The sequence below is a fragment of the Macaca fascicularis genome, chromosome 16, assembly GCF_037993035.2.
Source record: "Macaca fascicularis isolate 582-1 chromosome 16, T2T-MFA8v1.1".
Lineage (NCBI taxonomy): Eukaryota > Metazoa > Chordata > Mammalia > Primates > Cercopithecidae > Macaca > Macaca fascicularis.
The window spans coordinates 4,319,751-4,346,820 of NC_088390.1; the positions used below are offsets into that span (position 1 = coordinate 4,319,751).

Genomic DNA, 27,070 nt, shown 5'->3' on the forward strand with positions numbered 1-27,070 from the left:
GCGGCTCAGCCGGGGCGGTGCGGAACGGAATCACCAAGTCTCGCGAGAATCATGGGAGGCGCGGCAAAGGGCGGAGCCGAGGGTAGGAAAGGGGTGAATGAAAGTGGAGGGGGATGCTGGGCTCTGGGGGAAGCGGAGAGCCGGGTTTATTTTTACCGGGTGTTTTTGAGGCTCGAGATTTATTGAGCACTGACTGAGCCCTGTCATATTCCACATCCTTGGCAGGGCACCGAAAAGGATGACGCAACGAATGCAGGCGACTCCTCGGAGAAGCTTGGCAGTGAGAGGGGTCAAGAGAGGGGGTTTGTTGGTCCTTAGCTTGTAAAGATAGGAGAGGCTGGGAGAAAGGAGCCAGTGGAGAGGTGCCTGGGGAGGTGGGATGCTCGGCAGGCGATGCAGAACTCAGGAAAACTGATTAAATTTGGCCTAGAGGCGGGTCACCTGTTATTCCACTAAAACGTTAGGAAACAAGAACATGCGTGCAGATATATAGGGGAGAAGAAAATCAGGGAGATCGTTTGATGACATCGATTTTATGGGTGAAGTTATGAGACAAGGAAGGAGACCAAGAAGAGCGAAGAAACTTTGGAAGAGGACGCTGAAGTTGGAAGGCCTGGTTTCAAATGCCTCATGTATGTCTTGATGGATCACTTTTTTTTACAACTCAGCCACCAGGCTGCAGTAGCAGATACGTTGAATTCTAGCATTTGTCCAGGGCTTGGGATTGTATTGCCCAAAATAAATTGAGGGTGCTATGAGACGACAGCCCAGGCCATCAAACATGGGATGCAGACTGGCTAGGGACTGACGGAGGAGCCACGAAACTGCAGGTCTCTAATAATTGAAGGCCAGTGCAGTGCAGGCAATGTTGTGAGAGCTTGGTGGTTATAGTAGCAAACAGGTTCATAGTGAAGTAGCACTAGGAGATGATAAAAGTCCAGGACAGGCCGGGCCTGGTGGCTCATGCCTGTAATCCCAGCACTTTGAGAGGCTGAGGCGGGTAAATCACCTCAAGTCAGGAGTTCAAGACCAGCCTGGCCAACATAGTGAAACCCCATCTCTACTAAAAATACAAAATTAGCCGGGCATGGTGGTGCACGCTTGTGATCCCAGCTACTTGGGAAGCTGGGGCAGGAGAATCGCTTGAACCTGGGAGGCGGAGGTTGCAGTGAGCCGAGATTGTGCCACTGCACTCCACGCTGGGCAACAGAGTATGACTGTCTTTAAAAAAAAAAAAAAAAAAAAAAGTCCAGAGCCACAGAGGACTGAAGTGGAAGTGAGAAGCCAGGAAAATTAGATGTTGGGATTTAGAGGTAGGAAAGGAAAAGAGCTTCAAGTGCTAAAATCTTTGGCGAATATGGGGAGGACTAACTATATGATTAGTTAGACAATTGCAGAATGGAGGACTAAACAGTAACATAGCTGAATAGAATGAGACTTTTCTTGCTTTTCTTTCTGTTTTTTTTTTTTTTTTTCCAGAGATGGAGTCTCTGTGTTGGCCAGGTTGGTCTTAAACTCCTGGTCTCAAGCAATCCTCCCACCTCAACCTCCCAAAGTACTGAGACTACAGGCATGAACCACCATGCCCAGCCTGGCATGAGACCTTTTCAAAAAAGACTTTTACTCAAGGAAGAATCAAAAGAATGCATCGATAGTTCAGGATTGCCGGGAAAGTGGTGGCCTTGGAGGACAGCCAGTAGTAAGAGAGAAAAGGTTGGAAGGAAGGATCTGAATTAGCTATACTTGGTGGTGTAGGCTTTTAGTTGTTGCTACTTGGGAGGCTGAGGCTGGAGAATCGCTTGAGTCCAGAACTTTGGGATCGCAGTGAGCTGTATCCTGCCGCTGCCACTGCAGCCTGGGTGACAGAGCAAGGCTCTGTCTCTAAAAATAAATAAGAAAAAGAAAAGAAATTTTAAAAGAAGGATCTGAAAACGGAATAAGAGTGTCAGAAACAAAAGGGAGGAATTTTTTTTTTTTTTTTTTTTTGAGACGGAGTCTCGCTCTGTCTCCCAGGCTGGAGTGCAATGGCGCGATCTCGGCTCACTGTAAGCTCCACCTCCCGGGTTTACACCATTCTCCTGCCTCAGCCTCCAGAGTAGCTGGGACTACAGGCGCCCGCCACCATGCCCGGCTAATTTTTTGTATTTTTAGTAGAGATGGGTTTTCACCATGTTAGCCAAGATGGTCTCGATCTCCTGACCTCATGATCCGCCCGCCTCGGCCTCCCAAAGTGCTGGGATTACAGGCGTGAGCCACCGAGCCGGGCCGAAAGGGAGGATTTAAAGTTGGAGAAGCTTTAGGTACTGTTAAGAATAAGCATTAGTGGGTAGTGAGGTGCAGTGGAGGAGGAATTTGGAGCTTAGATCATGGAAACATCGAGTCAAGCACTAAATTTTTGAGGAAGGATAGGAATTCTGGCTGACAGGTACCTGGGAGATGAGAGACGGTGTTGAAATGCGTAAGCCTTTTTGTTGTGGCAGGAGACGAAAGGCGTGAAGATGGTATGAGTCAGGGAGGTGCTTAGAGGAACTGCACTCAGCAAGCAACACTGAGACAAAAAGGGTGGGGGAGAACTTTCCAGGCTCCATGGAAGGGCCATCGCTCAAAGCGTCCCTCTCTGTTGAGAATGGTTTATAGGTGTGCCCCACGGTGAGTCTTTGGGGCCTTCAGAGTGGCCAGGCAGGCCAGGCTCCTCTGGATGCAAGCAGCCTCATCTTTTTGTTGTGGAGTACCCTGCAAATATTGCCTGGGCCATAACGTAAAAGCGACATGGAAGTTGTTGTAAAGTACCGTCACTGCTGACTCCCGATTTTGCGTGATGACCATCATCACCTCAGCAGCACCAGCCTAGGGTCTGGAATAGAGCAGGCGCTCAACATGTTTGATGAGGTGTTTCCACTGCGTGCTATTCTGGGAGTTAAGAGACCTGAGTTCAAGTCTAGCTCCGCAGCTGACTTGCTGTGTTGATGATGGGCAAGTCCTTGCAAGCCTTATGCTGCCTCTCAGATTTTACCTGTTTCCTGAGGAAATGGGACTAGAATCCATGGTTCCTAAAGACCCTCTTTGAGAATTTGATGAAAACCAGAGACCCTCTCCCTTTGAGTAGCACACATGCAGGAATAAACAAACGTGTGCCCTTTCAGAGTGTGCTTGGACTAGATGTCCATGATCAAAGAAGAACTCGCCTGAAGGGACTGCTCACCTCAGGGGCTTGACTGCCTCTTCATCACAACCTCACGCTAAGGAGCCCTCTACCAGAGGTCAAAGTACCCATCTTAGAAATGGCTTAACGGTATCCCTGGGCCCTTGTCTGTTGTTTTTGTTCGTTTGTTTTGTTTTGTTTTTTTGAGATGGAGTCTCGCTCTGTTGCCCAGGCTGGAGTGCAGTGGCGCAATCTCAGCTCACTGCAACCTCCGCCTCCTTGATCCTCACTGCCTCAGCCTCCCGAGTAGCTGGGACTACAGGCACATGCCACCACGCCCAGCTAATTTTTTATTTATAGTAGGTACGGGGTTTCACCATATTGGTCAGGCTGGTCTCGAACTCCTGACCTTGTGATCCACCCACCTCGGCTTCCCAAAGTGCTGGGATTACAGGCGTGAGCCACCACGCCCAGCCAGCCCTTGTCTTTTGGGGGGACTCTTACTGGCCTGTAACCCCAGAGTTACAGAGAATGTAGTAAAGCCTGTGAAATAAAGCACTCGTAGTACTCAGTAAACTACAACACCCACCAGGTTTGGATGGAGCTATAACATTAGCTATAACCAGAAATACAGATGTCTTGAAAAAGCTGAGCACTGGAGCATGGTTCAGTTTAGACCCACTTCAGGTTTTGCAGTCAGATTCAGAGGAACTTAGTGTGGTGGTGTCTCAGGCAAGGTACATGAAGAACAGGAAGGGAACAAATGCTGTTTGCCTTAGCTTCAAGAGCACAGGGGAACAGACTCGGGAGGCAGTGCGGTATTACGGCAGGGCGAGAAGAGGAGGACACCTCCACTGGTACTCGGATGAACTGAGTCAAGTACCAGTGTCGACACATCCATGCTCTCTCTGACCCTAGAAAAGTCAGTGTTCCTGGGCTCTGGTTTCCTGACCTGTGAAGAAGGGCTAATAGCACCCAGTAGGTCAGGGAGGCGGTGGAACTGAATCCCAGCCATGCAACTTGTGTGCTCCACAGCGATGGCAAATTAACCTGAGCCTGTTTCCTCATGAGAAATTATTACTTTGGAAGCTTCTTCTAAGAATGTGACTAAAACACATAGCACATAGCACATAGCACAAGCTTGCCACAAAAGAGAGGCTCAACAAAAAGAAAAAACCTGATTTCCAGCGCTCTTGTTGGGAATAAATGGAAGTCACTGTGAACACTGGATACTGCTGAGAGGAGGAAAAAAATCAAGTTTCTTGCCTAGGACTTTCTGTGCTGCTTCTATGACTTTGGATGTGTTTGGTTGCCTTTTGTGAAAGGCTTTTCCTTCAGTTTATTTACCTGTGTGAACAGAATTCAAAATTCTTTCATCATTTCACTAAAGCTCAGGGAGGAGTACCAACTCAACAAGCCAAAAAGCCTAATCCTGCCTTGGCAGCCAGATTACACACATCTGAAACTGACCAGAAATACCATGCCCAGCAAATAATGTGATCTGTGAACTGAATCCTGAGGGTTGTGGGCCTCCCCAAGGCAGAAAGGGTTGAATTTGATAAGGTTGTTATTAGCCCTATCCCATGAGAGGGAGAGGGAGATCCACATCTTTCCTGGAAGCCTAGTGCCTCACATACACCACTGAAAACCTGTTCATTTGCATTTGAAGCAGCATGCGAATAAAACGTTTTGGCTCTATACCTTGAGTAGCTGATTATGTCTAAAACTGATGTAAGTTTGGGGATATTGTCTAGACCCTTCCACAAGTTTATTCCAAATATATTTGTCGAGAATTTGCACTCTGGAAACAACCCCTAATCTTCCCAAAACTCCTCTCGGGGGATTTCCTTGTTTATAATTTAGCTGAATAAGAAGTCTGACTCCATGTTCATTTCTCCGAGTTTGTAAGGAAGAGGCCTTAATAGTCACTAGCGATTTATGTCAAGGACAAATAAGCTTTCAACACCTAACGCTAACTCCGTATGAACTATCTGTAAGGATTCAGGATGAAAAGCTGGATGTTGATATCTTGTGTATCTTGTAAAGAAGGTCCTCTACTCAGTCTTACCTCTTTCGTCAGGAACTTACTAAACGACCCCTGGGCAGATATTGGGGCATTTTCTCATCTGTTTAGAGGACAGAGGTGGTGACTGAGATGTGACAGTTCACATTTGAGTCTGGGTTCCTCACCTTCCAGCTTATCTTTATGGCAGAGCCAGTTGAGGCCAAAGGCAAAATCCCCAATAATGTTCTCATATGTGCTCACCTGAAGGTTCTAAATCACAGTGCACACAGACTCTGAGTTAAAATGGTGCGTGGCCACGTCCTGGAGATCTAAAGAGCATCATCATCAGCTTGGAAGGTAAGCTAACGTCTCCGGTTCCTTCTTTAAAGTCTGTGAAATACGAGGTTTCCCTGTGGTCCCTTTGGCATCATGTGCTGTTTACACAGAAAGAGTCCCACAACTTGCTTTTGAGACCTGCATCCTAAAACCAAAACAGCTCATGATACAGCCTCTAAGTCGTCATTTATTGATTTATAGAGCACCCATCACATGAACGAGGTGCTTTACAATACAGTCAACATCACAACAGAACTCACATCGTTAAATACAATCAACAAATTACAGAACTAAAAAAACTGAAACGAAGCAACATTATGTCAAATTTCAAAGATGCTGAGAAGTGGCAGTACAAAAAAAGGTAATTCCACCAACTGGAGACCAGAGGGGCAAAGATACACAGGCACCACAGCCCAGAGCGGGCAAATTTGTAGAGGGTGAGCGAGCACATCAAATCAAATTTCCCAACCAAGAATGAAGGCCGTTAAAGATACTGACACCCACGTGATCACAGTACTAGTGGAATAACCTCACACACGTTACCTTAGAGTAACAAGAAGTCAACCTCATATGGATTTTAAACTCAAGAGGCCAGAAAGCCACTGAGATCGTCTATCCCATACGAGCACAGACTGAAATCTACATGCCTCTACGAGAACTTGGAATAAATTTAGGAAACAGCCAACAGTTCTACAATCCATAAGATCTAAGGAGATGTTGTTGATGGTTGGCACAAGTTCAGGGGTAAAATATCGTTTTCCTAAAGCAGAGAAGAATCACCTCACATCGATGGTGAGGCACTGGTGGAACAAAAGCCACCTGGTTCAGTGTCACCTGAGTGTGGGTTTCATATCAAATGTAGAGGCATTTAAATTTACATTATCAGATGAACACTGAGAAAGGCACAGATGACATCTCTGACAGAGGAAGGGAAGTCGTAACATCTATGTAGGCCTGTTTCAGTGTGTAACAGAGTCAGGGCACTAGGTGGAAAAGCATGTGAAGAGAGACGCACTCATTCCTGGCTCTTACTTCCACTCCCATAGAGCTAGCCCTAACAAAAAAAAAACAAAACACATGGTTTTATCAAAGTAACTGCATTAAAGTGGCACTTAAAGTTCAAAAATAGTTGTCCCTGAGTTACTAGGTCATTTGCTGCTTGCTGAAGAGTCAGATCCCAAGTTTCACCTCAGTAGATTGCTAGCAGAATTACAGCAATAGGAGAGCAAAATTCTAACTCCATTTTGCCACAAGCAACCACCATGTGAACAATTTCTGATTTAAGAGTAAAAAGGGAGGGATCCCATCTCTTAAAAAAAATTTTTTTTAATTAGCCAGGCATGGTGGCATATACCTACAGTCCTAGCTACTCAGGAGGCTGAGGCAGGAGGATCACTTGAGCCCAGGAGGTCAAAGCTGCAGTTAGCTATGATCGTTGCCACTGCACTCCAGCCTGGGTGACAGAGAGACCCAGTTTCTTAAAAAAAAAAAAAAAAAAAGGGAAAAAGAATTGCATTCCAAGTCCCTTGAGGGTGTACAGTGCTGACATTTTGGGGCAACTATTTTTACAGAGTCTTTGGAAAAAAACCAACTCACAAAGTTCTTGAAGAACACTGGTTTCCAATGAATCAATTTCCAGTCACAACACATTTACGGGTTTTTATAAGGTTTGTGGGTTTGTATAATGTTTACGGGTTTTTATAATGCTTCAGAGTAGAGAACAGACAGGGGTTTAGAAAAAAATCACTCTCTACTGTGACGACATCCTCAACCATTTTATTTCTGCTTAAAAAAGGACATACAACGTTTGTAGAGGTCTGGGCTCTTGGCAGCAGTTCCTTCACTCTTCTGCCAAAGCATTTCTGCAAACCCCACAGAGCAGAGATGCACGAATTCTCACTGATTCTCACAATCAAACACCATGTCCCATCTGCTACTGTTTCAAGTTCTATCCCTTATAAGCCAAAGACTACTTCCCACACACAACCTCACAATCAACATAAAGGAGCCTAGGGCCTGCCTTTAACACTGCACATGTTCATTTTACCAATTGCTTAAGTTGTTTCAGAAAATGGTATGATATGAAATATATTTAAGCTCAAACATTAATCAAATCCAAGTGTGCTATTGTTAGTGATGGGATACGTCAAATAGCAAAGTGTTTACCCCTGTAATGCTTTTAGATTCACATGAGAGTCTAGATAGAACCAAATACATATACTGCCATGGCCATGTGATTTTCAAGTATTAAAAGTTCATTTGCATAAGGAATCAACCTGAGATTTTCCTAAACCACTTCTCTGGCATTCAGTATTATAGCCTTCATTCAATACAATAAAAGCCAACAACTTGACAATTATTGAAAAAAAAATTATATTTTGGAAGAACTCACTACATAAGGTGACAGAATTCCAAAATCAAATTACATGAAAATATACATCGCAATTTCTTTGTACAATAGGTGAGAAAAATCTGCAGTATAGAAGAATAGAGGCAAAGAAATATGAAGGACTAAGGAGAAGGGTATGAGAGTAAATAGTATTTGTAATAGCAAACCCAGAAGTTAGGTAGAAAGCCTGTAGCTGTGCATGCTTCGTTTATCCAACCTTACTACCGGGCAACTGAAGGGGGAAAAGTCAGATTTGCTATTGTTTGGGGGAAATTTTCTGTAAGTTGAATTAAGAACCATCTATTTTTAGTTCTCGGGGGGTAATGACTGGGATCAAGAGCTCACAACAGCCAATAAATGTTATTGCTATATCCAATCCAAGAGGTGGGTGCAACTAGAATAGAAAAAGGACAAAGCACCTAGTGATGACTCCTTCGAAGTCATCATTAAAAATCAAGTAATTGCTCATTAAGTATTTCAGTATTGGAACTAAATCATTTGAGAACATTCTGGCAGATAAGAGACAAAAGCAAAGGGGAGTGTGTCAAAACAAAGAAGATACAAAAGTTTAGTAAGTGAAAAGAGTTTAATGAAGCCTCAATGGTTTAAGGGAAATTAAATGGAAACTTTTAATCCTAATTGCTTTTCATCTGACATGCTTAAAGGAATCCTTTTAAACTGATAAGAAACAATGAATAGGAAAGAAAACCTGCTAAAATCTTTTAGAATTTACACGATTCTTATTCTACTACAAGAAAGCATTATTTGGTACAAGGTGTATTTGTGGATGTACATGAACAGTATATATATTATCCGGATCATGTTGTGCTATGTACAGGTCTTTACAATTCTTCCTGAAGGTTAAAACAGTTCATTAGAATTCCAAATACGTAATCATCTGTAAGTTGGCACTTGTTAGGCTCTTGTCAGCATTGATAACTGGCATGTTTTATTGCAGCCCAGTTCCAGCCAGTGTTTGCCAACTTGTACAACAGAAGTCCAGCAATAGGTGGGTAGAGTGCAGGAAAAACAGTGCCATGTTTCTCAATTGGAGACCTACAACAACAAAAACAACATTATATAGTCAATTTATCAATTACAAAAGAATTAACTGTAAGTAGGTTTTCTCCGTATTAGATTTATTGGGCAACAAATCCTTCATTTCATTCTGAGCTCACTTTGTTTCTGTCTTATTACAGTAGCTCACAGCCTCGTGGGTCTATTTAATTTTACATGTAAATTAATTGACATTAAGTACAATTTACAATGTAGTTCCTCAGTCATGTTAACCACATTTTACGTGCTCAACAGTCACATGTGGCTAGTGACTGGCAAGCTGAATGGCACAGCTATGTCTTTATCATCACAGAAAGTTCTAATGGACAGCGCTAATTTAGATTTTTCAATACTTCAAATGTCTTTCAACTTATATTAAATCTAGAATCCATAAGAGAAGATTTAAAAGTCAAGTGATTTAAACATTTGAGGATATTCAGAGAAACAGCTTAAGATTGCCACACTTCCCAACTTGCTAAATTCTATCCACCTCACTATAGCTCCCTTCAAACCCATTTTCTCCACAAAGCCTGCCACAAATGACCCTCCATCCCAATTACAGTTTCTGTTTTCAATCTGTTGGCCTCGTATCGTCAAATTAGACTGTAAGTCAAGAACACATATACGTAAAAAGCAGGACCATCTCATCAAGTCTTACATGCCCAGCAGCATGCTAAGTGCTTTACAAACTCATTTTCTGAATGCTCACATCACCATTATGAAGGAGTCTCCCCGTCTAAAGGTGAGGTAAGTTCACATAGCCAATAAATGGCTTTCCTGTTCAAAAAGTTAGAAAAACACTAGGTTGAAGTTTTTGTTTGTTATTTATTTGAGACAGAGTCCCACTCTGTCCCTCATGCTGGAGTGTAATGGCATGAACACGGCTCACCGCAGCCTCCGCGCTCAAGTGATCTTCACACCTCAGCCTCCCAAATAGCTGGGACCACAGGTGCACACCACCATGCCCAGCTGATTTTTAAATTTTTTTGTAGAAACAGGATCTCACCACGTCACCCAGGCTGGTCTTGAACCACAGGCTCAAGCAACGCTGCCACCTTGGCCTCCCAAAGCATTGGGATTACAGCCATGTGCTACTGAACCCAGTGGTTAAAGCTTTAAAAGTCTCACTTTTCAGAGTCTTTATTATATTAATATGTGCTTTGAAAGGGGGGTGGGTGGGGGCGCCAAGGACAGCAGAAAAGGAAACACCTATTAGGATTACATCTTTAAGTCAAGTGTTCCAAAGAACTCAGAAACTCTGAATCTATTGCCATGCACAATTTTGGCCAAAAGAATTCAAACAGAAGATGACTAAGAAATCAAGGGATATAATTTTAAATTCCTCACAGAGAAGCCAAATATACTTAAGAGTTATGGCAAATTTTAACTCACACCAGACATGTTCAAAATTCAGCGTGCCTTCTGAAGCCCAACATGAATTTATCAATCTTTTTTTTTTTTCTTTTGAGACAGAGTCTTGCTCTGTCACCCAGGCTGGAGTGCAGTGGCGAGATCTCAGCTCACTGCAAGCTCTGCCTCCCGGGTTCACGCCATTCTCCTGCCTCAGCCTCCCAAGTAGCTGGGACTACAGGCGCCTGCCACTGTGCACCACCATGCCTGGCTAATATTTTGTATTTTTAGTAGAGATGGGGTTTCATCCTGTTAGCCAGGATGGTCTCGATCTCCTGACCTCGTGATCTGCCCACCTCAGCCTCCCAAAGTGCTGGAATTAGAGGCATGAGCCACCGCGCCCGGCCAAATTTATCAATTTTACAATCACTCAAATGCAACCATAGCAAAAGCTCTGTTGTGGGGAGAAAGAAAGCTGTTTAGACGACCTCCCTGCAAGATCCTGAGAGGTAGAACGACTGCTAAATGTCTTTCCAAAATACATGTACCAATCAATGTAAACGGCCCTTAGCAAAGCATGAAATGTACCAAATAACAAATATATTACCTTCACCAGATACACATATGCACATACATATTTTTATTAGAAAATCAAAAGACATACACTGAAACTCAAGAGATGGCCAGACACAGAGGCTCCTGCCTGTAGTCTCAGCGCTTTGGGAGGCCAAGGTGGGAAGACTGTTAGACACCAGGAGTTCAAGACCAGCCTGGGCAACAGGAGACCCTTGTCTCTACAATAAATAATATAATTAGGCAGCCACGGTGGCACATGCCTGTAGTCCCAGCTACTCGAGAGGCTGAGGTGGGAGGATAACTTGGAGCTCAGAGTTAAAGGCTGCAGTGAGACATGAGTGTACCACTGCACTGAAGCCTGCGTGACAGTGAGAGTGAGACCTTGTCTCAAAAAAGGAGCAGAACAGGGCATGGGAGGACGCCACTGCACTCCAGCCTCGGCAACAGAGCAAGACTCCCATCTTAAAAAACACAAAATCAGGTGACCTAGCCTTTTAATAGCATAGTTCCAGTTTTAGATAGCATTACCCTTTTCAGCAGGGGAAAAGGAAAATCCATCCCTCTTCCCTTTTAACAAAACTTATACTAAATTCTAAAGAGACAAGGCCTCAGTACCGAAAAGGCAGGTTTTGTCATTCTTTTCTCCAGAAAGGTAAACGTGAAAACTGAATTACCAGCACAGCACTGCAAATAAATGGTGCTGACTTGAAACAGTCATTTACATTTCAAGCATATCCACTTCATAGAATTTATGTTTCAATATTAATTGAAATTATATCAATTGCACTGGTCATTTGCCTCAAATTTTCTCATAATTATGCCTGCTTTTTAACCTAAAAATCTGGAGATGGTTTACCACCAAAGAACTTGAGTGTCTTATTCCATTTATTAATATTTCTAAAACTAGAGTCAAGTCTTTAATTTTCCATATGGCTACAAAACCTAATCTTCTAAAAAGATCTAAAAAGATATATAAAACAGACCAATGTGCTCCCAAATAGAAGCCACTTTTTGATGTTAATGACAAAAATAAAAGTAATTCTTCAATCACAGGCAAGTATTTCAATGATCTTAAGTGTTTCAATGATCTTGTAAGTGAAAACAGCCAATACCAATGAAATTTTCCCCATTACCCTTCACAAAAAATGCTTCCAAAAGTTCCAAATCACCCTACACAGTCACCCAGTGTACTCTTGACCCATCACCAATCCACTGACTTCTTCCCCCATACTGGGGCCGTGCTGCTCCTCTTCTTCTACCATGAGATTGGTGAGCAGCTCTAACACCAACTTCCTTTCCGAGCTCTCTGTGAGAACTCACTCTCCTAACTCTCCTGCGTGTTACCAAGCCAGTCTCTGTCTCTTCCTCCTGTCCCCTAAATGTGCAGTCTCCAAGCTGTTGTCCTTGACCCTGGTAAGTACTGCTCTTTCTACACCAAACAGATCTTCATCTCTACTCTGGAGACTTGCAATGTCACCAGCAGCCCTACTTCTAACACTCAAAATTGAGTCATGGTCTGCTTCTAATCCCACTGAAGCCTTTTTTTGTTTTTTTGGAGACAGAGTCGCCCTCTGTCACCCGGGCTGGAGTGCAGTGGTGCAATCTCCGCCTCCCAGGTTGAAGTGATTCTCCTGCCTCAGCCTCCCGAGTAGCTGGGATTACAGTCGCGCACCACCATCACGGCTAATTTTTTTTTTTCTATTTTTAGTAGAAAGCGGTTTTGCCATGTTGGTCTCAAACTCCCACCCACCCACCTCGGCCTCCAGAAGTGCTGGGATTACAGGCATGAGCCACTGCCCCTGGCCTCCACTGAAGTTTTTAATGTGGTTTAACCTTACTTTATTTTATGCTTGGTCTACCTGGCTAGACAAACAGCTCTTTACAAGCCAGTATAATGTATCTGTCATATTCTACGTGTTCCCTCCTTCCCCAAGAGGACAGTGCCTTTGCAAATGTGTGAGAAATTACTATGGACTCATGCCCCACATCTGCGACGAGGTAAGGCGGGCAGCCTTCTACCTTACCGTGCTGAGTTACACGATGCATAGCCTTCTACCTTGCCGTGCAGAGTTACCCGACGTATAGCCTTCTACCTTACTGTGCGGAGTTACATGATGCATAGCACTTACGCTGGGGCAGTTCCCCAGGACATGGATTCTGAAGCAGAGATTTGAGGTTTGTCAGGAGGTGCTCTCAAAAACAAGAGTGAGGGATGCAAGCTTAGACAAAGGGAGAAGATAAACTAATTCAAGGTAGTTGAAACAAAGGCCTCAGTCAATACTATGTTAGAATGACCTTCCCGAGAATTCCCAAACAAGACAAAAGAGCCAGTTGACCAGGCCTCTGTACCAACCCAACTCCACCCACCTAATCCACTAGTCACGGACTGCAGGTAAGCACCAGGGACTCCAGAAGCTCGGGAATGACTGCTTCCCTCAAGGCAGTCTGCCGACACCGGGCTCACCCTCTCTCACCTGCTCCCTCTGATGAAGCCAACTGCCATGTTGTGAACTGACTCACGGAGAGGCCTGCAGGAGACAGAACTGAGGGAGAACTTCAGCCAACAGGCAGTGAGGAGGAACTCAGTCGTGCTTGGAAGCAGATGCACCCCAGTTGAGTCAACACCTTGACCACAGCCTTGTGAGGGACCTGGAGTCAACCAAGTCACACCCAGATCCCATGGTCATGGAAATCATGAGATAATAAATGTTGTTTCAAGCCACTACGTTTTAGTAATTTGTTAGGTAGCAATAAAGAACGAATACAGTCCCTCTAGCCTTAATGCCGAGCAGAGCCCTCCTTTCCCGTGGTATGCAGTAGCCATGGTGCTGATCCGTGCCAAGGGGAGGATCTGTTTCCTTCTCCTCTCTATTCTTCCTACCCCGCAGCTGAATTAGAACATAAGGTATAAGAAACTGATAATCTCTATATAGGGCGAGGTGTAAACACTAACAAAATGTGAGATAAAGCCTGGGCCAAGCAGCATCCACAGTAATCCGTGCATTTTGAGAAAATATGTGTGGCTCATGGACTTGAATGTAGATAAATATGTATTTTCAAATAATCTTAAATTGATTTCATTTTCAGTTCAGCCCAGACAGACTATACATTTTTCAAGTGTTTATAGTGAGTTTTCGTTCACATCTATGTCCCATCACATGACTGAAAACACAAAAAAGACTCAGAAAGTGCGTGGTGACAAAGCTGTGAGAAAAGCCAGCCTCCGATAAGAGACAGGTAAGGCTGCTGACTATTCAGTCTACAAAGCCGGACTTGGGGAAACAGGTATCTTTATACTTTTTTTTTTTTTTTGAGACGGAGTCTCACTCTCTTGGCTCACTGCCTCTGCCTCCTGCAACCTCTGCCTCCTGCAACCTCTGCCTCCGGGATTCAAGTGATTCTCCTGCCTCAGCCTCCCAAGTAGCTGGAATTACAGGCACCCGCCACCACGCCTGGCTAATTTTTGTATTTTTAGTAGAGACGGGGTTTCACCATGTTGGCCAGGCTGGTCTTGAACTCCTGACCTCAAGTGATCCACCCATCTCGGCCTCCCAAAGTGCTGGGATTACATGCATGCGCCACCGTGCCCGGCCTAAGGAAACAGGTTTCCATGGTATAAAGCCTAAATACAAAAAAATCGTGTAATGACAATGACATTTAAAACTTAGGTGCACATCTCAATAAAAAGAAGACAAACTCATTTATTTAAGCATTTGATATAGCAGGGTTGCCCAATCCTTTGGCTTCCCTGAACCACACTGGAAGACAAATTGTCTGGGGCCACACAAAATACACTGACACTAACCATAGCTGATGAACTTAAAAAGGAAAGAAGAAAAAGAAATCTTAATGTTTTAAGAAATTTTACGAATTTATGCTGGGCTGCATTCAAAGCTATCCTGGGATACATGTGGCCCACAGGCTGCAGGCTGGACAAGCTAGCATACTATACTCTGAGTATAACCCATTGTTAGAACACACAAGTGAAGTCACAGATTTTGGTGTGATGTATATTTAATCCAATTTTTAAATGATTACACTTTTAGTTCAACTAACGATTGGTTTAGGTACTTACTGAGGCATTTACTTCCCTAGCAGATTTTTAAAAGATAGTGAAAATAGGAACAATTTTTAGACTGCATGGTATATCTCATAGTAAAGGGGAGCACTTCTGGTTATAAGAAGAAGATCTAAAAGCACATCTAAATTTTTTCTAGAAACCAGAGACATTAAACATGAAAACAGGATAAATGGTGGATAGACTTTAGCTTTACTTCTGACTTAAACCTTCGCATCTGATACATTTAATCACAAAAATAACAAATTAAAATTAAGATAAACAAGCCAACCGTTGAAAAAGACAAATGCCCATGGCCAGGCACTGTGGCTCACACCTGTAATCCCAGCACTTTGAGAGGCCAAGGTAGGTGGATCACCTGAAGTCAGGAGTTCAAGACACCAACATGGTGAAACCCCGTCTCTACTAAAAAACACAAAATAAGCCAGGAGTGGTTGTGAATGTTCAACCTCTACCTCATACCATACACAAAAATCAATTTCAGTGGATTCAACCCAAATATGAAAGGCAAAAGAGATTTTTGGTGGTTAAAAAAAGAGCAGGCTTTCTAGCTAAGAAACGAAAAGTAAAATCCATAAAGGAAAAAGACTAGTAAGTTCACCTGCATTAAAATTAAGAACCTCAGGCCGGGTGCGGTGGTTCATGCCTGTAATCCCAGCACTTTGGGAGGCTGAGGCACGAGAATTGCTTGAACCCAGGAGGCAGAGGTTGTAGTGAGCTGAGACTGAACCACTGAGCTCCAGCCTGAGCGACAGAGTGAAACTCTGCCCAAAAAAAAAAAAAAAAAAAAAAAAAATATATATATATATATATATATATATATGTATATATGAACCTCAGTTTGTCCAAAGGAGACCATAAAGAAAATAGAAGAGGCCGGGCGCGGTGGCTCAAGCCTGTAATCCCAGCACTTTGGGAGGCCGAGACGGGTGGATCACGAGGTCAGGAGATCGAGACCATCCTGGCTAACATGGTGAAACCCCGTCTCTACTAAAAAATACAAAAAACTAGCCAGGCGAGGTGGCGGGCGCCTGTAGTCCCAGCTACTCGGGAGGCTGAGGCAGGAGAATGGCATGAACCTGGGAGGCGGAGCTTGCAGTGAGCTGAGATCCGGCCACTGCACTCCAGCCTGGGCGACAGAGCGAGACTCCGTCTCAAAAAAAAAAAAAAAAAAAAAAAAAGAAAGAAAATAGAAGAACAAGTATACAAATCAACAAACCGAAAAAGTAGTCTAAAAACCTGAACATGCATTTCGCAGAGAAAACCTCAATGGTCAAACACATGAAACGATATGCAGTTTCATTGGTAACTAGGGCAATGCATACTAAGTCCACAATATCCAGATTGAGAGGATTCAAGCAATTCTCTTGCTTCAGCCTCCCGAGTGGCTGGGACTATAGGAGTGCAGCACTACGCCTTGGTAATTTTTATTTTTTTTTTGGTAGAGACGGGATTTCCACCACATGGACCAGGCTGGTTTTGAACTCCTGACGTCAAGTAATCTGCCCATTGAGATGAGATCCCAAAATGCTGGGATTACAGGCATGAGCTACCATGCCAAGTCAGATTGATAATCTTTCAGATTTCTGATAATCTCAAATGTTATTGAGTATATGAAGCAAAGGGAATCTTTCTTTTTTCTTTTTCTTTTGGGACAGAGTCTTGCTCTGTCACCCAGGCTGGAAGGGAGTGGTGCAATCTCAGCTCACTGCAACCTCTACCTCCTGGGTTCAAGCGATTCACTAGCCTTAGCCTCCCGAGTAGCTGGCATTACAGGTCCAAGCCACCATGCCCAGCTAATTTTTGTATTTTTTAGTAGAGACGGGAATTCGCCATGTTGGCCAGGCTGATCTCGAACCCCTGACCTCAGGTGATCTCTCCATCTCCCAGAGTGCTTGGTTACAGGCGTGAGCCACCATGCCCGGCCGGGAATCTTTTTTTCTTTTTTTTTGGAATGGAGTTTTGCTCTCGTTGCCCAGGCTGGAATGCAATGGCACGCTTTCGGCTCACTGCAACCTCTGCCTCACGGGTTCAAGCAATTCTCCTGCCTCAGCCTCCCACCGCACCTGGCTAATTTTTTATATTTTTATAAGAGGCAGGGTTTCACCATATTGGCCAGGTTGGTCTTGAACTCCTGACCTTGTGATCCATCTGCTTCAGCCTCCCAAAGTGCTGGGATTACAGGCATGAGCCACTGCACCCGGCCGCAAAGGGAACATTTATCCTTGCCAATGGGACTATGTAAAGAAGGAACACTTTAGAAAATAATTTGGCATTATCTAGTCAAAATGATATACGTGTACCCTTGATTTAACAATTCCACCCCTAAGTATATACCCTAGAGAAACTCTTACAGTACATGCAAATCAGGAAACAAGGAGAGCCACCCTCTATCACAGAAAAAGAAAAACACCCCTACACCAATTCAGAAAATAACTGCAATGACAGTAAGGAGTAGAGCAGTAATTTACCAAATGAAACAGCACACTTGTGAAATACACCTATTTGCAACAACACAGATCAACCTGAAGAATGTTGAGCAATAAAAGTAACAGAAGAATACATTCGTTATCATTCCACATATAAACAGTTCAAAATCATGAAATATATTGTTTAAAAATGCAAATTTGGTAAAATTATGAAGAAAAGCAATAGTAAACCCAGAATTAGGAATATGAGAAAGAGACAGAAGAAAGCAGTGGCGTGTAGGGGACAGAAGATAATGGTAATGTTCGTTTTCTTAAAATAGGTAGATTCAAGATGTACCATGAAGTGTGATTTTTTTGGACACTGTATTTCAGTTTCTCCCTTAACCCTCACAAATCAATAGGTCTTTTATTGCATAATTTAAATGTCACAAATAGGTCTTATGAATCATCTGGCATCTTGTTTCTGTAGCTGGACAACTCTTAGACCTTATTCACAAACCTGCAGAACTATTCCTTTTTCAGAGACACAGATACTAAATAAATATTTTCCGCTATGTTTTTAACTGTTGCAGCTTGCTGAATCAAAGCAGCTGAATTTGAAGCAAGCTCAATGTTGTATCCTTTGGTGCTCTAAGCCTTCAGAAAACTTCTATAGTAACAAACTATAGAAAAGACCCCTGAAAGGATAGTCTTCACTTCAGTTTCTATCATTTCAATATTTAATTTTTTAAAAGAAGAGACCAAATAACCCACATGTGGGCAATTAATCTATATTATTTTCTCTTCTAAGGTAGATGGGTGCCTTCCATCTTTGACTCCTTTCTAGACCTAACATAAACTGTAGACAGATGTTATACAATGAAAGGCAAGTTTTTACTACTGGCCCTATCTGTAAAGACCAAGGAGACAGAAGACCAACTTTTTTTTGTTTGTTTTTTGCTTTTTTTTGAGATAGAGTCTTGCTCTGTTGTCCAGGCTGGAGTGCTATGGCGCGATGTTGACTTACTGCAACCTCCGGCTCCTGGGTTCAAGTGATTCTCCTCCCTCAGCCTCCTGAGTAGCTGAAATTACAGGTGCACGCCACCACGGCCCAGCTAATTTTTGTATTTTTAGTAGAGGCAGGGTTTCACCTTGTTGTCCAGGCTAGTCTCGAACTCCTGACTTCTGGTGTTCCACCCACCTCGGCTTCTCAAAGTGCTGGGATTACAGGCATGAGCCACTGTGCCCAGCCAGAAGACCAACCTTGAATAGGTAGATGGCTAATAGTCTTGCCTATACCCTACATAATACAGTATATGAAGATATAAGAGGCCGGGAGTGGTGGCTCATGCCTATAATCCCAGCACTTTGGGAGGCTGAGGTGGGCGGATCAGGAGGTCAGGAGATGGAGATCATCCTGGCTAACACTGTGAAACCCCATCTTTACTAAAAATACAAAAAATTAGCCGGGCGTGGTAGCAGGTGCTGTAGTCCCAGCTACTGGGGAGGCTGAGGCAGGAGAATGGCGTGAGCCCGGGAGGCAGAGCTTGCAGAGAGCCAAGATCACGCCACTGTACTCCAGCCTGGGCAACAGAGCAAGACTCGTCTCAAAAACAAAAAAAGATGTAAGAAACATTAGTGCCCAAGTGATCAGGATGCTAGATCAAAAAGTCAAACAAAGAAACTAAACTGAAATAAGAACCTTATCATTAGAAACTTTACCATCAGTGAAAAGAAATAGGCCACCAGCATACTAACCATATGAAAGCAGAATATCTAGTCAAAAACAGTTGATGTCTTAGGAGAAAAGCAAGCAGATTATACAGTAGTTTTAAGAACGAGACTACTGGATAATACCATTAAAAAATGAAGTCAATGAAAAAATGTAATTCAAATACCCAAATCATACAATTTCCAAAAACTAATATGATACTTACAAAAAAACAAAAGTATGATATTTAAAATAAACTTACCCTGAAATAAGTGAAGTTACTAGCTGCTAAATAAATGTCACTCAAAAGCAGTCTCTTGGCTTTTTCTTACACAGCGGGCAACTTTTCTTTTAAATTCTCCATTTCTATCTTCCCTCCATTCTTTCTGTAGATTAAAAAAGCAGTATCAAGTGATTTCATGCAAACTCCTCTTTATAATCTCAAATATTTATTTTAATTTTGAATGTAATCCCTTGGTGATTTGTCCACTTCAAAAATATTATAAAGCTGATAAGGTAGAAAGCAGTTAGACATACTTTTGCAAGACACTACCAGGATATACGGGCAGAAATCTCCTATGCAAATTCCCTCTACATTAAAAATTATCTTTAAAAAAGAAAAAGATCACAAAAGAACATTTACAGTTTTGTATTACACTGAAAAAGAAAGTTAAAATACACAAATAAGACATTCAGACCAAGCGCCATGGCTCACGGCTATAATCCCAGCACATTGTGAGGCTGAGGTGGGTGAATCATGAAGTCCGGAGTTTGAGACCAGCCTGACCAATATGTTGAAAGTAAAAGTACAAAAATTAGCCAGACGTGGTGGCCCATGCCTGTAATCCCAGCTACTCAGGAGGCTGAGGCAGGAAAATCACCTGAACCGGGGAGGCAGAGGTTGCTGTGACCTGAGATGGCACCACTGCACGGCAGCCTGGACGACAGAGCAACTCTGTCTCAAAAAAAAAAAAAAAAAAAAAGACATTCAGTTGCTAATCTGAAGGATTACCAACTCTCCCTATTGGAAACTACCAGAATATAAACATAAACATGTCTGCAACGTAAGGTAGGTAGGTGGGATGCATCATATTGAGATGATACTAAGTACCATTTCTAGTGTAGAGAAAAACACATGACAATTATCACTGTCACTGTCTGACATGCAAAAATGGAACAGAACAGTGGGGTAATGAGGGGAGGGGAAGAGAAGGGAAGGAGAGAGAGAGAGCCAGACAGAGAGGAATTGGGGGAGAGGGGAAACAAAGGGAAAAGGGTCTATTAAACAGAGGCCTAAAGAAGCTAAAATTTGGAAATGGCAAATCTGAGAAGAGCCTGAATAAAAAGTGGGGCTGAGGCCGTGCATGGTGGCTCACACCTATAATCTCAGCACTTTGGGAGGCCGAGGCAGGACCTCAGGATCACCTGAGATCAAGACTTCAACACCAGCCTGGCCACCATGATGAAACCCATCTCAACTAAAAGATACAAAAATCAGCTGGACATGGTGGCGCACGCCTGGAGTCCCAGCTACTTGGGAAGCTGAGGCGGGAGAATCGCTTGAACCTGAGAGGCAGACGTTGCAGGGAGCCAATATCGCACCACTGCACTCCAGCCTGAGCGACAGAGCAAGACTCCGTCGCTCAAAAAAAAGAGGGACTGAAAATAGAGATTAACTGAAAGTCTGTATACTCAACATTTTCCCTCACCTATATCAAAATGTTAACTTTCCCAAAATAATAATGATAATATATAAATTTTGTATAAATATACTGAAGAATACTATAATTAGAACTGCTAGGCTAGGTACTGTGGCTCATGCCTGTAATCCCAGCACTTTGGGAGGCAGAGGCAAGTGGATCACCTGAAGTTAGGAGTTCAAGACCAGCCTGGCCAACATGGCGAAACCCCCATCTCTACTAAAAATACAAAAAAATTAGCCAGGCATAGTGGCACATGCCTATAATCCCTGTTACTCAGGAGGCTGAGGTGGGAGAATCGCTTGAACTCAGGAGGCAGAGGTTGCAGTGAGCCAAGATCGCGCCACTGCATTCCAGCCTGGGCGACAGAGCGAGACTCTTGTCTCAGAAAAACCAAAAAATAAATAAAAGAACTGCTAGTGTGGGTATTGGTGCCAAAAACAATTACTCCTTCATTTTGGAATTTAAATGACACCTCTTCCTCCAACCCTTATTTTCAGTTTAGTACCTGCTTTGTCTTCCATATAGCTATATAGCCATACAGCTTTGAATGACATAAATACCATTTCTTTTTTCCCCAGACTGTCACTGTCACTTCTTTTTCTCTCTTTTTTTTTTTTTTTTTTGAGATAAGGTCTCACTCTGTTGCCTGGGCTGAAGTGCAGCGGTGATCATAGCTCACTGCAGGCTTGAACACCTGAGCTCATGCAATCAATCCCCCCACCTCAGCCTCTGGAGCGTCTAGGACTACATGTACACATCACCACACCCAGCTAATTTTTGTACTTTTTGTAGATTGGGTTTCACCATGTCGCCCAGGCTGATCTCGAAATCCTGGCCTCAAGTAACTCAACTGCCTCGGCATCCCAAAGTGCTGGGATTACAGGCATAAGCTACCACGCCCAGCCTCAAAATAATTTAAAAGGAAAATTTCCCAGGGCTGGTAGTCTTTAAAATTAAAGCAAATTTTAATTTGGCAAATTAAAAAGAGTTCACACAACTCTGTGAAATTTCCAAAGACCAACAATAAAGAAAAGAACCTAAAGACAATGGGGAAAAAAAAGAAAAGGAAAAAAGAACAAGTCACCTAAAAATGGAAAAGAATCAACCTAGCATCAATTTTCACATCGGCAATAATAAATGGTAAAATATAAATTCTACGTAAATTTGATTTTCTTCCTATAATATTAGAAACCAAGCATCAATCAAGTATAAGGGAAGAATAAAAGCACCTTACATCATAAATAGACTAAGGATTTCATTGCCACATACCCTAAGAGATTACTCTAGGATGAAGGAGGAAATCAACCAAGAAAAAAAAGAAGAAATGGGATCCATGAAACAAAAGATTCAATTGAGAAGAGCAGTGAAGGGGTAATCTGAGCAAGTCAGCTAAGCAGCAGGCTGAGAAAGTCAATCAAATCTGGGGCCAAAGCGGCCAGATCAGACATAAAGAGATCAAGACCATCTTGGCCAACGTGGTGAAACCCCATCTCTACTAAAAATACAAAAAATTAGCTGGGCATGGTGGCATGTGCCTGTAGTCGCAACTACTCAGGAGGCTGAGGCAGGAGGATTGCTTGAACTTGGGAGGTAAAGGTTGCAGTGAGTTGAGATTGTGCCACTGCACTCTAGCCTGGCGACAGAGGGAGACTACATATTTAAAAAAAAAAAAAAAAAAACATGGAGCCAAAGAATAAAGGGATCCAGGAAAGAGGTGGCTAAGAAAAATGGGGGTTTCCTGGAATATGTACTGCTGATTGAGAGGTCAGAAAAACAATACTATGAAAACATGATCAAAGGTGTAATATGCAAGAAGAAAAAGCAAGTAAGAACAGTAAACTGGGCCAGGTGTGGTGGCTCACAACTATAATCCCAGCACTTTGGGAAGCTGAGGTGGGTGAACCACCTGAGGTCAGGAGTTTGAGACCAGCCTGACCAACATGGCAAAACCCTGTCTCTACCAAAAACACAAAAATTAGCCAGATGTGGTGGCACGCGCCTGTAATCCCAGCTACTAAGAAGGCTGAGGCAAGAGACTCACTTGAACCTGGGAGGTGGAGGTTGCAGTGAGCTGAGATTGTGCCACTGCACTCCAGCCTGAGTAAGAGTGAGACTCTGTCTCAAAAAAAGAATAGTAAACTGTTTATAAGTCATGGTTTTTGGTTTTAATATGAGATAACTAACTAGTTAAATCAGAAGAAAGAATCAGTGGGTTTCAAGAAAAAAAAAATGGAATAGATTTTGCACAATTTGTGGTGTTTGGACTAGAACTCAAGTTTGCATATTTCAACTTCACATTAAGGCCTATTTCAACACGTAGGAAAATGTTTAACATCAAGAGAATAACTTTACTTTGGCAGTACATTTGGCTTTTTTTGCGATTCAGCTATTTTGAGGGTTAATAAACATTTTTGCATATTCATGGTCTTGGTTATTGGCTATTAATTTACTCTTCTTTAAGATAAAAGGGCCAGGGCAGGGGCCGGTGGCTCATGCCTGTAATCCCAACACTTTGGGAAGCCGAGGCGGGCGGATCACGAGGTCAGGAGATCGAGACCATCTGGGTAACACGGTGAAACCCTGTGTCTACTAAAAATACAAAAAAATTAGCCAGTGGTAGTGGCGGGCGCCTGTAGTCCCAGCTACTCGGGAGGCTGACGCAGGAGAATGATGTAAACCTGGGAAGTGGATGTTGCAGTGAGCCGAGATCGCGCCACTGCACTCCAGCCTGGGCAACAGAGTGAGACTCTGTCACCAAAAAAAAAAAAAAAAAAAAAAAAAGGGCTGGATGTGGTGGCTCATGCCTGTAATCCCAGCACCTTGGGAGGCCGAGGTGGGCAGATCACTTGAAGTCAGGAGCTCGAGACCAGCCTGGCCAACATGGTGAAACCCCATCTCTACTAAAAACACACAAAAAAATTGCTGGGTGTGGTTCCGCACATCTGTAATACCAGCTACTTGGGAGGCCTAAGGCAGGAGAATCGCTTGAACACGGAAGGCAGAGGTTGTGGTTGCAATGAGGTGAGATCACGCCACTGCACTCCAGCCTGGGCGACAGAGCAAGACTCTGTTTCAAAAGGGCAAATACATAAGTAAAATAAAAAAGGCAACTTGTCAGCTCTGATTTTTTTTTTTTTTTTTTGAGAGAGTCTCGCACTGTCACTCTGGCTGGAGTGCAGTGGTGCAATCTCGGCTCACTGCAAGCTCCGCCTCCCAGGTTCAAGCAATTTTCTGTGCCTCAGCCTCCCAAGTAGCTGGGATTACAGGCACGTGCCACCACGTCTGGCTAATTTTTTTGTATTTTTAGTAAAGACGGGGGTTTCACTATGGCTCAAACTCCTGACCTTGTGATCTGCCCGCCTCAGCCTCCCAAAGAGCTGGGATTATAGGTGTGAGCCACCGCACCCAGCCAACTCTGATCTTATTATTAAAATTGCTGATAGTTGAGCATGAACCAAATAAACATTCATCAGTTCTCTCTCAAAATGATTCCCTAGGATTTCTTTTAATGCAGCTATCACCCCTTCTCCCTTATCATCTCTTACATTGTTTAGACTAATACTTGATTAAATAGAAAGATAGTTTTCTGCAGTTTTTAGTTCAATTCTATTATTAATTTCAGTCATAGCTTTCAAAGGGAGTTATCTAGTGTCTTAGTCTAGATATAAGATTCCACCCAAGTTATTATTAACCTAAGAAAAAAGGTAAATTTTATGCCCTGGCTTTGATATATAGTACTAACAAAGGTTCTCAGAATAAGAATGAAAGGCTTTTCAAAGAAGGAGAGAAGGCTAAGGAACTAGGAACTATTCTGGATTAAAGTAAACTAATAAAACTTGAATACAAATATAACAGAGGTTCCTAGACTAGCCCCTGGATTTAAAAAGAAAAAAAGCTGCAGGATGGGGGTGTGGCAGCTATAAAGAATACGGGACAATCCAATCCAATGTGAATATAGATTGTATATAGTACCACATCAACGACAGACTTGTACTGTGTAAGTCTGTAAGTAAGTCTGTCATATGGAAAGACAGAATTGTTCTTAGGGAACAGATCCTGAAACATTTTGGGGTGAAGGGTTATGGTATCTATAAACTACTCTCAAACTGTTTAGAAAAAAGTGTTGCAAAATTTCTACAATTGGTGAATCTAGGTGAAAGGTATGGTGGTGTTCATTTAACTAATACATTTTTTTCTACAGATGTGAAACTTTTGAAAATTGAGAACTTGGGGATAATAACATGAACTTTAGACTAGGCATTAAATTGTCTTAGGTATGACAATTGCTTTTGTTTTTAGAGTCCAGGTCTCGCTCTGTCTCCCAGGCTGGAGTGCAGTGACATGATCTCGGCTCACTGCAACCTCCGCCTCCCGGGTTGAAGCCATTCTCCTGCCTCGGCCTCCCAAATAGCTGGGACTACAGGCGCCTGCTACCACACCCAGCTCATTTTTTGTATTTTTAGTAGAGACGGGGTTTCACCATGTTAGCCAGGATGGTCTCAATACCCTGACCTTGTGATCCTCCCGCCTCAGCCTCCCAAAGTGCTGGGATTACAGGCGTGAGTCACCGTGCCCAGCCCCGATTCCTTACTTTTTATCTTTTGTGTTAACTACTGTAGGATTTTGCTCTGTGGTTACCATGAGGCTTACAAAAAAATTTCATAGCTACGACAAGCCATTTTAAGTTGATAAAAATCTGACTGCATTGAAAAACTACACTTCTGCTCTGCCCATCCCACCCCCAATTCTAAATTGGGTGTCACAGTTTCCATCCTAATAACGTACAGTATTCTTGAAAACTGCGGAGAGGAGAATTTAAGTGTTCCCACAACAAAATTAGTAAGTATGTGAGGTAATGCGTATGTGAATTAGCTCAATTAGTCACTCCACAACATATACATATTTCAAAACAACAAGTTGTATACAAGAAATATGCACTTTTGGCCAGGCATGGTGGCTCACACATGTCATTGGAACAATTTGGGAGGCCAAGGCTGGAGGACCACTTGGGTCCAGGAGTTTGAGGTTGCAGTGACCTATGATGGTGCCACTGCACTCCAGCCTAGGTGACAGAGAGAGACCCTGTCTCAAAAAAAAAAAATACATAAATAAATATATTTATATTTATTTTGTCAAAAATAAGAACTATGGAAAGATACATATACACACACACACACACATGCATGCACACATTCATGCATACTTACATACATACTAACTATAGTTCAAGTTTTATCACAAGGGAAAGTGAAGGGAAGACGTGTGACCGCCTTACCGCAGCATCAACATTAGCAGGTGAGTCTCCATTAGGGTCTGCCAGCATAGAAATGACACTAATCATGATGGTTTCCACTGTGTGGATAGGGAGCCAGCGTTCTTCTGGCTTTTCATAACCATACTTATCTTCCCCAGGCTCATGAAGAATAGAAATGCACACATCACCATTTTTATCAACTGCAAAATTCAAGAAGAGGCTTGTTTCATATATTGCTAATTTGGTTATACACAAAATTATCAATTACAAATGTGACCCTGATTCACACAGTGCCTTTATCAAACATGACACATACACAGAAGTTAATGTCCAAAATGGAACGTGTTGACTTTTTTAGGAAGACTATAGTATAGATTTTACCAAATACACAGGATCCATCTGACAAACCCAGTAGGAATGTAAGCTATCTTTTTATTTATGTAAAACATAAAGCTATCTAGTATATAGATGGTGCCTAACATTTACATGTCCTAAGTATAATATAATAAATGAATAAATAGCAACTATTGGATGCATTCATTTGCAGAAAGCATATTTTTCCAAATACCAGCAACTGAGTTTCTATGTAATGGCTTCCTAGTTTCCCCACTAACTTACCGACTTAAATTAGTGATAGTCAAAGGCCGAGAGATTTTCCTAAGAAATGTATTTTTACAATCATATAAAGGCAAAATTGTATTTTCTGGGAAAGGAGTATATTCAAATTCACAAAACAAACATGCCATACTGCCAATGAAAACTCATCAACATATATGACACTCATGAGGCCTCCTTTCCATGAACACATTTAATAAGAAAAACATCCTTATTTTTAGGAGATATGTATTGACCTGTTTAAGAAGTAAAATACTACTTATTGATTAAAAAAAATATCTTAATCCACTAATTCATTTATACATCATACAAATAATCCCTATTGTGAAACGAATCTTTTATGGTAACGTTTACCCACTGTAAATTTTTTTTAAAAGCACACTTTGAGGAAGAAATTTTAGAAAGGAATTTGAGTAGTGACAATATTTATGTATATTTCATTCCTAA

At 42.5% G+C, this 27,070-nt stretch overlaps 1 protein-coding gene across 7 annotated transcripts in view; it reads right to left on the bottom strand.

Moving 5' to 3' along the window:
* Positions 1-5,650: 5,650 nt before the first annotated feature.
* Positions 5,651-27,070, bottom strand: part of UBE2G1 (ubiquitin conjugating enzyme E2 G1) — a 104,634-nt gene continuing 83,214 nt past the window's right edge. For 5 of the 7 annotated variants that reach the window (XM_045376352.3, XM_045376347.3, XM_045376351.3 and 2 more), the window contains 3 exons: positions 26,030-26,208; positions 19,314-19,437; positions 5,651-8,928 (listed from right to left, as the gene is read on the bottom strand). In XM_045376352.3, coding sequence (XP_045232287.1) covers positions 19,351-19,437; positions 26,030-26,208 — 266 coding nt within the window. In that variant the 3' untranslated portion in view covers positions 5,651-8,928; positions 19,314-19,350. The remainder of the gene's footprint in view (positions 8,929-19,313; positions 19,438-26,029; positions 26,209-27,070) is intronic. The other 2 variants (XR_012425146.1, XR_012425145.1) reach the window with 2 other exon arrangements.